The sequence below is a fragment of the Tachysurus vachellii genome, chromosome 5 (assembly GCF_030014155.1).
Source record: "Tachysurus vachellii isolate PV-2020 chromosome 5, HZAU_Pvac_v1, whole genome shotgun sequence".
Taxonomy (NCBI): Eukaryota; Metazoa; Chordata; class Actinopteri; order Siluriformes; family Bagridae; genus Tachysurus; species Tachysurus vachellii.
Genome location: NC_083464.1, coordinates 25,870,371 through 25,884,621, shown reverse-complemented (window position 1 = coordinate 25,884,621; position 14,251 = coordinate 25,870,371). Strand labels below are relative to the sequence as shown.

The 14,251-nt window shown below is 38.8% G+C and overlaps 1 protein-coding gene across 1 annotated transcript in view; it reads right to left on the bottom strand.

Annotated features, from left to right (window-relative positions):
- Positions 1-6,279: 6,279 nt before the first annotated feature.
- The window catches only part of slc50a1 (solute carrier family 50 member 1), a 14,133-nt gene continuing 6,161 nt past the window's right edge, over positions 6,280-14,251 (bottom strand). The window contains exons 5-6 of the mRNA XM_060870790.1: positions 10,257-10,376; positions 6,280-9,005 (exon numbers count right to left, since the gene is read on the bottom strand). Coding sequence (XP_060726773.1) covers positions 8,898-9,005; positions 10,257-10,376 — 228 coding nt within the window. The 3' untranslated portion in view covers positions 6,280-8,897. The remainder of the gene's footprint in view (positions 9,006-10,256; positions 10,377-14,251) is intronic.

Sequence of the window (14,251 nt, the reverse complement as noted above, 5' to 3'; positions counted from 1 at the left end):
AAAATATTTTTACAAATTCAACATCCTTCCCCCAAGCTGTTGGTGTGTGAACATTGACCTATTAAACCAGGAATTAAATATATAGAATATATATATAATAAAACAAACAGATCTTTTTTAAACATGAGTGTTATTCTCATAGCATTGCATTAAGTCAAAAGTATATATAGTCACATTTTAGTGTGGGAAATGATCATTAAACAAAACACAACGTGTTTTGCATTGTTGTTTTTTTTAATTACACACATTTATCACTTATATTGAGTTCACTTTCTCAAAACTCTTCACACCAGCGGTCTACGTGTAAGTCTCTGAGAATCCGCTTTCCCTGCATGGACCCAAAAGACTTTAAAAATACACAAATTCTGTTTTTCACTCTAACACAAACTCTAGTTGTTTTAATATATATGTGTTTAAAATTCAAACGAAATGAATCTCTACCGCATCTATTCCTAATCACATGGTGCTTTTTAATAACAACCAATAGCAGCTGATTCTCACTTTAGCTGTAGACCTATTCTCAGTGCAAGCATCTATAACCTGTAAAAACCTTGTGTCAAATGCAGAAGACAGGATTGACTAGTATTGCAATGAAAAAGTGATGCACTGAACTGATTCGACTGATTCTAATGAACTTTATTCGCGCCTGTGTATATAAACAGAATATTAGATATACGTCAAAGTTTGGGGGACAACTGACTATCACACACAAATGAGATTTTTGAACATCTCATAACAGATTTAGCCGCTCTTTTCTGTTATAATACCTTTTAATACGCTTATGAAAAAGCTTTCCACTAGATTTTGGAGCACGGCTAGTGAGACCAGTTACTGATATCAAGCGAGGAGGCCTGGGGTTCAGTCAACATTTCAGCTCATCCCAAGGGTATTCAGGACGATTGAAGGAGCCTATGGAAGATTTAGCTAAAATGCTTATGCAACATTTTTTGTTTCCCTTTGAGAGCTTGAACGATCTTGTCAGGCAGGAGACAGATGACAGGGTGTAACCTGTTACAGAGGAAACGGACAGTTTACAACAATTGTTGATGATTAATGATTGTTTTCCTTAAAGAAGTGAAGAGTTTGAAATACTCGTTTACTATGATTCCTCCACTGAGGTAAAGGGGCACAACAATGAGTTGCAGAACAGATGAGTTCTTCCACTCCAGCCTTGGCAAATCATGTCTTCATGCAAGCTTACTTTGTGCATTGGGTATTGTCATGCTGGAACAGAATACATACAACATACAAAGACAAGTTATATGGCAGTTTGGAGAAGAAGCACATACAGTACAGGTATGATGCTCAGCAGTCCAGAAAATGTTGGCCTTTTGAAGAGTTCATATACAGTATCTTTGTATTTTGTGTATTTTGGATGCAAATATAGAATATAATATGAAAGTACAGTTTTATAGTTTTCCAAGAAATATAGACAAAACAATAGTCATCGTAATGTTACCTGAAGTTAGGTATTTTTTTTAGGATTATTGTGTTACAATAACAACGGACAATAACAATGAACCATTGGATTGTGTTCTTTTTATGGCTGCACTAATATGATACTTGTACAAATACTCATAGGTTTTATTTGTACTTGTATTCATAAATCTGACACCTGATACTGCGTTATGTAACACTAGCACTTAGTGCTAACACGAAAATAAACAGACGACATGAAATGACAAATTACAGAAACGTTTTTCGCCGAAATGTCCTGAAGAGGGCGCTAATACAAGAACCTGCCTTTCATTAATGCTGTCTTCAAGTGCTATCGTTATTATCCTATCGGTGGTTACGAATATGTTGTGTTCACATGTTGTGTTCACATGTTGTGTTCACATGTTGTGTTCACATGTTGTGTTCACATGTTGTGTTCTCGTAAATAACACCAAACAAGGATGACGCAAGGTTTATTCACACATTTTTATTTTTACTGTCATTTTTGACACCATAAATCATATTACTTAGTAAGATAGATCGCTGATGATAATGGGATTTTCTTTAAACACATAAATGAGTATTAAAAAAAAAAGGCAAGCAATAAAAATGAGGGACTAGGACTCGGTAAATCGGGTATCAAAACAATCTGGACGTATTTTATGATTAATGATCAAATCAAAGCTGAATACACTGTGCTCTGTGTTTATATATTAACACAAAATATGAACCTGATTAAACAACTTAAAGTCTTAAGTCCAAATTTAAGTCTTAAACCATAAAACTGAGAAATGGCTAACGTTGAACGCACCATGTCTACTACAATATGTATACCAGACAAACAGAAACAATTCAATTATTATGATTATTATTATGATTATTAGTAGTAGTTGTATAGCGTTTTTAACAATAAACATTGTCTAAATTAAATGTATGTGTACTGATGAGAAGCCCCAAATTACTGCTAATCGTCAAATCACCGGCAAAACACCGCCATTTTTTGAAAACACATCAACTATGTAGCTGCATAACAAAATGCTTATAAGCCATTTTTAAACCAACAAGAGGAAACGAAACAGATCGATACAAATACACCAGTGACACGTCAATGAAACATCAAGTCGTAATTACGAGTAGGGAAACTAGTGCTCCCTTGTTTGGTGTTATTTACGAATAACACAACACGTGAACACAGCATATTCGTCATTACCGCTAAGATAATAACGATAGCGCTTGAAGGCGCTCTATAGCTAAGAAGAGCAGGCTCTTGTATTAGCGCCCTCTTCAGGACATTACGGCGAAAATCTTTCTGTCATTTGTAAACACTAGATCATCTCCGAGGGATTTGTTAGCTCTCATCTAAGCCTATTCTTTTCATTATTAAACATGATCCTTTAGTTTATCGGATAACTGAATGTTGGTTAAGATTAAAGTGCTGTTAGTCTTTCTCTTGCTGATATATTATATAGAAGGTTAACAAAATACACGTTCAGTATCAGAAAACCAAATAACTTGTACACTTCCTTACACTCACTATAAAAAAGTCAATGGTATTCTTGCATCCCTAGTTCCGGTAGAATGATTTGATGTGTGTATGAAGGGTTTTTGGATACTTTTTGATGAGGTAAACTGTTATATTGAGCTGCATAACAATGTTTCTAAAGAGAACAGTGTACAAAATGGTGAAAAAGGTGAACTCTGTGAACTGAACTGTAAAAACAAGTCCACTGTAAAAACAGAACCAAAACATTATGAATGAACCTCGGCGATACACCATGCGCTTCGTACACGATCGACTCCAAGATGTGCTTTAACATGAAGAAGAAAGCTGAGACAACACACAAATCCTTCAAAAACCACAAAAATACTCCGGTGCCAACTATGGACCTGCGTGTACATGTTAGCAGGTAGCACCACCCATCATGGCTGAATATGTGCTTGTTTACAGTCTGCCTACACTCCAACATGAGACAAAGAGCCATAGCATTGGAAGGTAATCTGGTCTGTGTGTGCGCCAGAGACATAATATGACTGCGACAGCTTAGTGTGTGATAGATAATCATAATGTCACAAATGGCCTGTGCGTGTTTACGTGAGTGTGTATGTGAATCCCATAGAGACCATGCAGGAAATACAGGGATCCTGTTTTTGAGCTTTGAGCAGACACCCATTGTTGCACTGATTAGCCTGACACACACACATAAACACACACACACACACACATGGTTGTGTGTTACAAATATCAGAAGTCTATTGTCATTTAAAGACCTTTGTGTACTTCCTGTCCATTATCCATTTAATTTTTAAGTACTGCTTGCTCAGTGTTGTCTTCTTCAGTACACTCTCCTTTCCTGCGTGCACACACACACACACACACCCTCTAGTCTCTCTGTCTCCAAGATTGCTGAACATTACAGCCAACCATAACTGTGTACTTAAGCACTTTTCATTAAGTTATGTTAATAAGACACAAAAGGAAAGTTTCTATCTTTAAAAAGTCACGCTTTATTATTTTTGTGCACAGCAGCACTGGGTCCGAAGCTCGATCCTGAGCTTGGGTCACTGTCTACAAGGAGTTTTTTGGCACATCCTCCTCATGTCTGTGTTGGCTTCCTAAGCACACTCAGGTTTCCTCCAACCACCCAAAAAAATGTCAGTAGTGGGATTGCAAGAGTGTGTGTATCACTGGACCCACAGTGACCCTGACATGTATAAACCGTGCTTGAGATATAGCAAGTCACGTGGCAGTAAAGCAACATCTCTCACCTCTAATTAAAGTAATTACAGCTTTATATTCACAGCATGTAATAACATCAAGCTTTCAGACAGTGACCTCACCAAGCATCTCTTTTTCAAGTCAGACACGTTAAAAAAAAGATAAAAACCTGAAGCAATTTGTTTCATCAATAGAAATAAAAAAAAACACACACACTCCCTCTGAAACGACTCAACAGCATCGTCTTTACAGCTGGAAGTCAGCATCAGTGACTCCCAAACAGCAGAATTGACGTGATAAGTGTTAGGGGAAGCGTCTTTACAAGAGAATAAGACACTTTAACAAGCATCACAGGAATAAGATGCATAGGAGAAGGCATAGAATCCATTCTAACAAGGCTGCTCGATAGCTCTTTTCAAACGTTACATTGTGCAACAGCCTGAGCTGTGTGTGTAAGTGTGTGTAAGTGTGTGTATAACCTATAATTACCACTGTGCTGTTGTTTTCATTTTAACACTGAAAATGGCTGCAGGCACCTGATAATACTTACAAATGTAAAAGTCAAATGATTAAGTAATAAAATATGAATTTGAAAAAAACAGAATTTTTTTTTTATTATTATTTATGTACTTTATCATTATTATTGTTCCACCAGGTCACTTGCACAAATGTCAGAAAATAAATCCCGACTCTATATTAATACAGCTGTAACCAAATTGGCCTTGGGCTGACTTATGATTTAGACTTGGGTTGCCAGGTTTCAGCAAAATACATTGTATCTGAAAATACACATGGGGAAAAGTCGGCAATAAACCTTTTGGAATTTCCTTGATCCCACACACACACACACACACACATACACAGTCTTTTGTAATTTTATCTTGGCACTGAACAGCAATGTATACAGTACAATGTAGATAAACCATCTGACTACACGTTTACTTTGTTTGCCGTAACCTACATTTGCACAATTTACTTGATTTAATTCTCCTTATTTGCTTTAAAAGTAGATCTTAAACTTGGTGGCCACCCGTGGACTTGCGTTTTTCCCCCAACAACATCCTGTTCCTTTTTCCATCCTTAATTTATTCATATATTTATTAAAATTTCTTAAAAGCTTTATGATTCCTTGTACTTTCACATTGAGGGATGACTACATTCGAACATGATTTATATCTTGCTTTTGTTTTTTAAATCAAAACCCTGATATTTTTGGAGTCAGGGGTGTGTAGACTTTTTTTATACCCATTGTACATAATTGACAGGTCTAACATTTTGCCCTAATACTGTAAGTTCACAGTATACTGTTAAAAAAAATAATCCTCACTACCGGCTTTAGATCCTGTTAGATTTTAGTTTTGGATAGGAACTCTAATCTCTTCAGGCTTCTCACAGTGGACCCAGTAAAGACCTTTTCATAATTCATAACGCTGCCATTGTAAGCATCATACACGTTATTTCACAATGTACTAAGTGCACTTAAATGCATTAGCTGATACCCGAGTGCCTTATACAGTATCGGTGCTTTGTGTAGTTTACAGCGTGTAGACACTTAATGGGAAGAAGCATTAAAACAAAAACTAAAGCATCTTTATGCAGACTTTGGTTCTTCCTTCTATAACTGCTTTTAAACACATTAAAACTGTACACAAAGATCAAATGTTTGTACCTTGTAGGAAGAAATTTTGTGTACAATGGCTATGATCTCTGATGTGTACGTATTCTATTGATTTGTGCGATCATTTTTTACATCTTAGATTCGTAACGCAATGAAATCTTAATTCTGTTCCTCTGTTAAAAACTCCCGTTCGCAGGGTCTTGTGTTTTAAGTTGACGTCCAGACATCTGCGATGATCAATCACTCCCATGTTCCTCGCTTTCATCTCCACCTGGCCAGAGGGAAAGAGGTGCATGCAGGGCTTTCCTTAGTATACGCTCACGGTTATTGCATTCACACACGTAGTGACATTACCAGTTTAAACCTAAATGCCGAGGATAATTTTTTTGTTTGTCTGCGCTTTTCACAGAGAGATTATCCTCTCTGAGAGAAAATCCGCTGGTATTCACTTGCTAAGCTGTGCTTCTCTACTCTAATTCTTCCTTCAAAAAATCAGGCACAGACGATGTTTATTACATAAAGATTATTATATAATGTTTTATTTCTGAGAAACTTTTTTTTTTTTTAATACAAACTCAGAAAACAAACATCCGTTTCCATTCAGTCCACACAGATAAAATGCAGTGTATAAGAAAGTCCTGACGCATCATAAGGTGTTACACTTGACAAACACATTAAATAGATTTGATATGGAGAACAGCACAATGATCACTGAGGTAAAATATTTATTTTTCTAGATTGCAGAAGTCCCTGATTGGACAAACCCTAGTAGAGAGTATAAACGCTTTTGTTTTTTTTGTTTTTTTAAACAAAATAAATCACAGATAAAACCTCCTACGTAGCTGAAGCTTCACTTAAACACTTAGACCCTAGAACCATTAGCTCTTCCTTTTATTGGCTTTGTGTATGTAAACAGGAGAATGAGTAAATATGTACCTCTGCTGGGCTCTAACTCGAACCTCATGGACTCCAGCAGATCTACGCAAAGGTCTGTTCTCACTCGCCTTCTCACGGATGGTGTTTTTCACTCTTCGTTCCATGCCTTACTCAGATTTGAATGAAATCTAATGCAAGGTGAAAGGAGTCTGGACTTGTATATCACTCTTCAGGAATTTGTAGGGCTTTTCACACTTGAAATAGTTAACCCTGAATCCCTGAGGAAAACAGAATCCTGGGTTATCTCGTTTCACACTGCTCATACTTTACCCAGGGTTAACAATTCATCCTGGCTGTTCCTAATCTGATCTTTCCACACTGTACATTCCTAAACCCTGAGTTAACTTTTATTATTTGCACATTTGTAGAATCGGTGGTCATGATTAGATAAATACGACGTGCAACCTCTTGAAATCTCGACCCTTGGCCGACCTTTAAGAATTGGGTCTAAAATTTCCAAAATGGCAGGTCTGCCGTTCTGCAACCTGAGCACGTGTTGTTATATTTCACAGCTTTCTAATCAGTTTTTGTTCTCTTTAAGATTGGCGTGTAGTTGACCATGTATTTGTGGATCTCCGGCTTCTGCTAATTTTTCAGTCATTTCCTTAAATACTCTGTTATTTCTGACTGATTCATCTTTACTACATTTGACGTGTTTTCTGTCCCCATTTGTGGTGCTGCTGTTAACACAACAGGATGGTTTTGGAGGCACGTGACATGAGGCACCGAGGAACTTGGTCAATTTCTGATCTTTTGACTGTTGCTAAGCATCTAGCACTGTACACGTTTGGCACCACAAAAGCCATGCTAACTCAGTTTCAGAGCAGTATTTCATCACTCCAGGTAAAAAGCAGTGCTTCTAAATTATAAGTGCGTAATGTTCCTCTACACAGGGTTAAAATCAGGGATTAGAATGACCGTAACCTCGGGTTAAGCACGGTGTGATAAGCCTTTTTGACTAGTGAAAGTGAAAAAACATCCCGTTTCTTATTGCAAACAGTCCCAGGCTTTTTTTTTTTTTTTTTTTTTAAATTCTTTCATAAAGCATGGGTTGTGAGGAGGCGAGCTGAATCATATATATTTATATATTTACTTTAACAGGAGAGAGCATCAGCGACTGAAACGTTATAGAATCCAGTAAGGGATGCAAATATAGAGTACTACGGAATTAAAGGTGCCCTTTAAGGAAACGTCTAAAGGTTGAGGGGGAAAAAGAAAAGGATAAAAAAGTAACAGATAAACTGGGACACAGATTTGTGCAGCACACGAGCAGCTTGTTTTGACTCCTATTACAGGTTGCACTAATGATGAACGGTTGCACACGGCTTTAGCTTTAAAAACAACAAACCATGTTGTCTACTTTCTTTCTGATTTATAGTACGAGCCACAGTAATGTAAAAAAAAAAAAAAATTACAAACCAAGCCAAGGAGTCCAGGATAAGTGCACAAAGCTCTTGGCACATCTGGCAGATATAAACTAAGTTACACCCAGAGATCAGGGTGTGTGCGTGTTTACTTCAGCCCAAACCAAACACACCCGATAACGCTTTTTAAGCAGAAGGGGTGTATCCGAGTGGAGCTGAAAAAAAAAGAAAAGGGAAAAAGAAAAAAGCTGCCAAGCATGAGATTTAATAGTCTGTCTGATCCTGAGTGAACTTTTACATTCTATATGTTCAGAACATACATACGCCACATTGAGGGACTTGTTTGTATAAAACAATAGCTAAGCATTACGCTTCAGGTTGTCCGAATCTAATTTGCAGATAAGACGACATTTCATATTATCTGCTCGTGAGCTTGAGGTGTCGTGTTAAATTTCCGTATCGTTCCACCTAGGCTTGGGGAAATTTCCTTGTTTTTTAAATTGGGGTCACGGTTCATACAAACACCCCCAAGCATTTGAGGGTTGTGTGAAGAAGCTTGCAGCTGAACTTTTCATTTTAAACTCACAACAGCACACGGTCACGATCGTAACCGCTGAGCAGATTCTGAGGATCTTCTCTCCGGATTGTTTGAGGCAGTGATAAGTTTTATTTAGGTGGCAGGCGGCTTCTACGGACAGCACCGATAGTGACGATACCACCTTCGATAGTATAAGGACCAGGGTGTGGTGGAAGAGGTGACAGGGGATTTGGTTTAGATTGGCTAAGGGAACATAGCTAAGGCACTTGGTGAATTAATTAGATCTGCTCAGATCTGGAAGGATTTAAAAGATGGCTTGTCTTGACTAGTAGAGTCGAATAGCCAGAAGAGGAGGAAACGGATGAGGCTTGTTGCAATACCTGGTGTGTTTGGGACCTGAGAGAGAAAGAGAGAGATTCAAACATTTATAGACTTTGAATCCCTTTAATTCCTTAAAACTCATTTGTAATGCTGAAATAAGAAATCACTAAACTAATTGTCGGTTTAAACCCTTAACTCTTTTTCCAGATCGTGAAAAATAATTACGTTTCCACCCGATTTGTTGTTCCCGATTTCATCATTCAGTTAATTTGTCATGTCCCACTCCACAGTGGTGCTTAACGCCTCATATGAAGTTAGACTCTTAAGGCTTTGTAGTTTTTCATAATTCATTCATTCATTCATTCATCTTCTACCGCTTATCCGAACTACCTCGGGTCACGGGGAGCCTGTGCCTATCTCAGGCGTCATCGGGCATCAAGGCAGGATACACCCTGGACGGAGTGCCAACCCATCGCAGGGCACACACACACACACTCATTCACTCACGCAATCACACACTAGGGACAATTTTTCCAGAGATGCCAATCAACCTACCATGCATGTCTTTGGACCGGGGGAGGAAACCGGTGTACCCGGAGGAAACCACCGAGGCACGGGGAGAACATGCAAACTCCACACACACAAGGCGGAGGCGGGAATCGAACCCCAACCCTGGAGGTGTGAGGCGAACGTGCTAACCACTAAGCCACCGTGCCCCCCATTTTTCATAATTATTTCTGGTTTCTCTAGCCTACTAGCTGAAATATATTTACAGAAAAAATCCAAAAAAACAAAAACTAGTATTTTTCCCCACACAGATGTTTCTATCTTCAGTAACTGATGATATTAAACACATCTCTGCTCTCTGAGATGCCCCAAGTGCTTGTTCAAACGCGTCTGAAATTTGTAGTCATTATCTTCAACCACTAAAATTCACTGAAATGGAAGCTTCTTTTTCTCACACGTTTTAGTGTGTACATGAAGTATGGCTTTAATGAATAGAAAAAAAATCACAAGTAAAAATCACAAGTAAAAGCAATTAATAACAAATTAAACCATAATACATTCGTCATATATCCATTCTTACGTTTCAGTGTCACATACACGATACTAAAAAAGACCTGAAAGCAATTTTATCTGGAGCCATTTAAACAAAAAAAAAAAAGAAGGGTGCGTGAGTAACCGAGATAAATAAACTGCTATTACAGAAACGATGTTTCCTGAAAAAAGGACACTAAGCTCCTCAAACTCAACTTCTTACACTTTTCAAGAGTTTGTTATTGTTCTAAATGGCTAAATATGTATTGTGTAGGTGTGTTTCCTCACCATAATGTAGTAATCCCCTAGCTGAAGGCCATACAGAGCCCAGGAGGTGGATGTAAAGAAGGTGGCGACTGTGAGGGAGAAGGACAAGCGCTCTACAGAACGAGTGCGTATGATCTCCAGCTGGAAGAGACACAGAACATAATGGAATAATGGACTGAAATCTGTTAATCACAAAAAACCCAGGATTTAAAATGTTTACTGGTTTTGTGTGCTGCTGTATCTCTCTCTCTCACACACACACTCTCACAGAAAGAGTGACATATAGTGAGACACAATTTCCCAGAAAATACAGACATCGATACTCCTACAGTGACGTGAAAAACAGGAAGAAACAAAACGAAGGGAAAGAAAGACAGGAAACTAACTATAGCTTCATGTAGACAGAGCAGTGGATCAAAAACACGTACAATAGAGAGAGACAGGAAAAAAAAAGACAAAAACACACACACACACACACAAGCTGTTCAGAAACACCACTTTTTTATGTTTCAGTCTGTCTGCTCTGTTCCTTGGCCAAACAGAATCATTTATATAATCGGCAACATTCTGACACGGATGATGAGGAAAATCCATAAGAGAAAAATCTATAAAAAAAGAATTCCTACAAAAAAAAAAAAAAAAACGATTTATCTGGTGACGTCAATGGTATAAAACTAAAACAGAGTGTACGAGTATGAAGAGAGTACGGAGAGAGAAAACTCCTGGCCTTTAGAAAATGATCGCACCATATGGCACGCAAGCCATAAATAAACCTGTTTCCCATTTTCTTATTTTTTTGCTTTGGTTTTAATTCAGCAAATTCAAATGAGCTGTAGTCAGATTGCTGAGAGAAACTTGTCTTGATGAGTGTGACAGATTGCGGTTCACTCACAGCGGTCCTCTGTCTTCTTGTAAGTAAAATAATCTTGTTTCTTTTGATATTTGCCATCACCGTGGTGCACGAGAGCATCGACATTAAGTTTCTCCAGTTTAAATTAGAATTATAGAAAAGATTACACCGGTTTCCAAAGATAACAAGTGGCTCGACTGTGCGCATCCTGACCAGCAGGTACGGTTCACACTCGTAGGTCTGATTCCTATCTCTACATCCGCATAGTGAAGGAGGGTGCTATGTGTAGGAGGCTGCACTGGTGTCTGCCAAAATGCTTGCAAGTAACAAGTACGTGTTTGCAAAATGCTAAAAACATGAAATGAAAAGATTCCAGAATGAAAGAAGTGAAGGATCGATACGATTTGTTCATCTCACCAGTGGACTGCTAATAAGAATTAATAAGCACTGCGTCTTTGAAATGCAGCCTATTTTCTGCTAATGAATGTTTAACTAGCTAATATGAGCTCAATCTTCTAAGTTAAAAGATTAAATATCTTTTTATTAAAGTACACAATATAAAATAGGGGAGAGTTTCTCCATAAACCCTTTCTGAGCAACGCTGCTTCGATTAAACTCGTAAGACAAGTATGAACCAAAAGAAAGACAGACTTTTCTGGGTTCTTGTCTTTCCTAAAGGGTTCTAGTAAAGTGGAACTCTTTCTGATGTAGAAACTGTTGTTAAGAGAAGAAGAAGAAAGGAGAAGCTTTTATTTTGCCAATTTTGGAGGTTGGGGTCAGAGTTAGAGGTCTTCTCGGGTCTAAAGATGTACCCGACCCGAAGTGACCCGAATCACTTTTTACCCGAAACCGACGTGCATATTTATTATTTTTTTTTTTAAGAACAACCCGACCCGAGACAACCCCGAAAAGATTAGACCTGAGTCCGACCCGACATGTTGGCAATTTTTTTTTAACCCAACTGGACCCGAATGTTGCACACACCGATGCAGCCCTGCACGCACCAGTCAGACAGAAAAGTAACCGCTACAGCGTGGATTCAAAATTGATTGACAGGTCTGTTTCAACGAAGGATTAGCTTACTGCCAGCAACACGATGTCGCAAGCAGTCTTGGCAAACAGAGGAGAGGTTGGAAATGGACTCGAGTCGATGCACACACGCGAGATACAGTAACTCGAGTCTTCTCGGGTCCATTCGGGAAAAACACATTCATTTTAAATTACCCGGGACCCGATGCGGCTATTATTATACCTGACCCGTGTCCGAGGCACACGTGAAACTTTTAGACCCGAACCCACTTGGGTCTCGGGTCAGACCTCGGGTTTACGGATCTAAGTGAACCCGTGAAGACCTCTAGTCAGAGTACAGGGTCAGGACGGGTTAAGGGCCTTGCTCAAGGGCCCAACAGTGGCAGTTTGGCAGTGAACACCAAATCTCTGATCAACAACCCAGAGCCTTGAGCCAATGGGTTTATTAAGGGTTGAATCCTTAACACAGTATATCCAGAAATGATCCAGTAAATGAACAGAAAATTATATAAACTTTTGCCACCACGACCTGTAGAGTGATATAATCGCAACGAACATTCAGCCAAAACACTCTTCGATTCATCTAGGTTTCATCATTGCAAAAAAAAGTTAAGCAGCACCCAACAGGACAAAAGTGATGTCGTCACCTCAGCTTGCTAAGATGTTAAGCAACAGCAGCTACAATTAAAAACGTCCAGGATTTACCAGGAGTCTGGCAATTAGATGGTTTCCTAGTCGTTTCCCAAATGATTACGTTGAAGCTATCATTTTTTTAGTGACAAGAACCGAAACAATCAAGTCTATCTAAAACTGAGTGAAATGGTGATGTGCTGGACGAAGAAACATTTTAATTGATATTATATTGTCAGTGTAACATACATTAAATAGTATATTTTTCAGCAGTCTGCGTGTCCTTGATTCTTGTATCAAAATGTTACACTACATAAATAGAAATAATTTTTATACTAACAGTTTGTTTCTGGTCCACAGATTTGACTGGATATTCCAAGAGTGTTGATGTTTAGTACGACGGCACTGGTACGTTGCCCCGTTTGTATCGTGACAGTTTTGTTACACTGAAACTGTTCTACACTAAAAACCTAACAGTTGCACAAGTGATGATGATGCCAAGATGTTCAGCAGCACAAAATATATAACCCTTACTACAGGCTGTCAGTCAAGCTGTCGGTGTGTTGTCATGGCAACACGCAATGCTCTATTCAGCTGTGGGTCACCATCGATTTTCGTTGACGCCGGGGAACTGTTTGGCTCTATTGTGTCTGAAATATCAGTTGCATAATCTTAATTACTTGTTTATAAAAACTGCTTTATAAAAGCAATATCCCAGTGGCAGTGGTGCTGATGTGGTGAATATCTGCGCGGCTGTGATTACCTGTGGCCGGTGTTGATATTCAGTAAAGTCGCACTCTTGCTTTTGTGATATTGCCTAATCGTAACCCTAATATCAGACGAATACAGGATAGCACAATATTAGAATAACTTAACTGTGGAAAATATAGACGTGACTTCTACCAAAAGCACCATTCATATTAATGCTTTGCCCTTTTGAAACACCTTAGCTGTTCACGCCACTGCTCGCTATGAGTTCTTGTGTCTCTGTTCTCCCACTTCCACAACTTTCTGGAGGAAAATATGCCGTCGTGTTGCATTATGCAGTATCTCTCTTATGACTGACTTCATCAGCCTGAAGCTTGAAGCGAAAAAATTAAGCTTACTGTTCAAAGACTCACTTTTTCTCATCTGATGTACATTCACGGGCCACTTTATTGAGAAAATGATGCAGATATAGGTCAAGAGCTTCTGTTGATGTTCACATCGAACATCAGAATGGGGTAAATTGTGATCTCCAGTGAGTGACAGTTCTGTGGGCAGCAGCACTTTGTTGATGAGAGAGCTCAGATGAGAATGGACTTTTTCAAGCCCTTAGAATTACAAAAGCTTACTGGTGGGGGGGGATGGGGGAGAGAGAGAGAGAGTGAGAGAGAGAGAGAGAGAGAGAGAGAGAGAGAGAGAGAGATGGGGAGAGAGAGAGGGGAGAGAGAGAGAGAGACAGGGAGACAGAGAGATGGGGAAGAGAGAGAGAGAGAGAGAGAAGGGGGGAGACAGAGAGAGATGG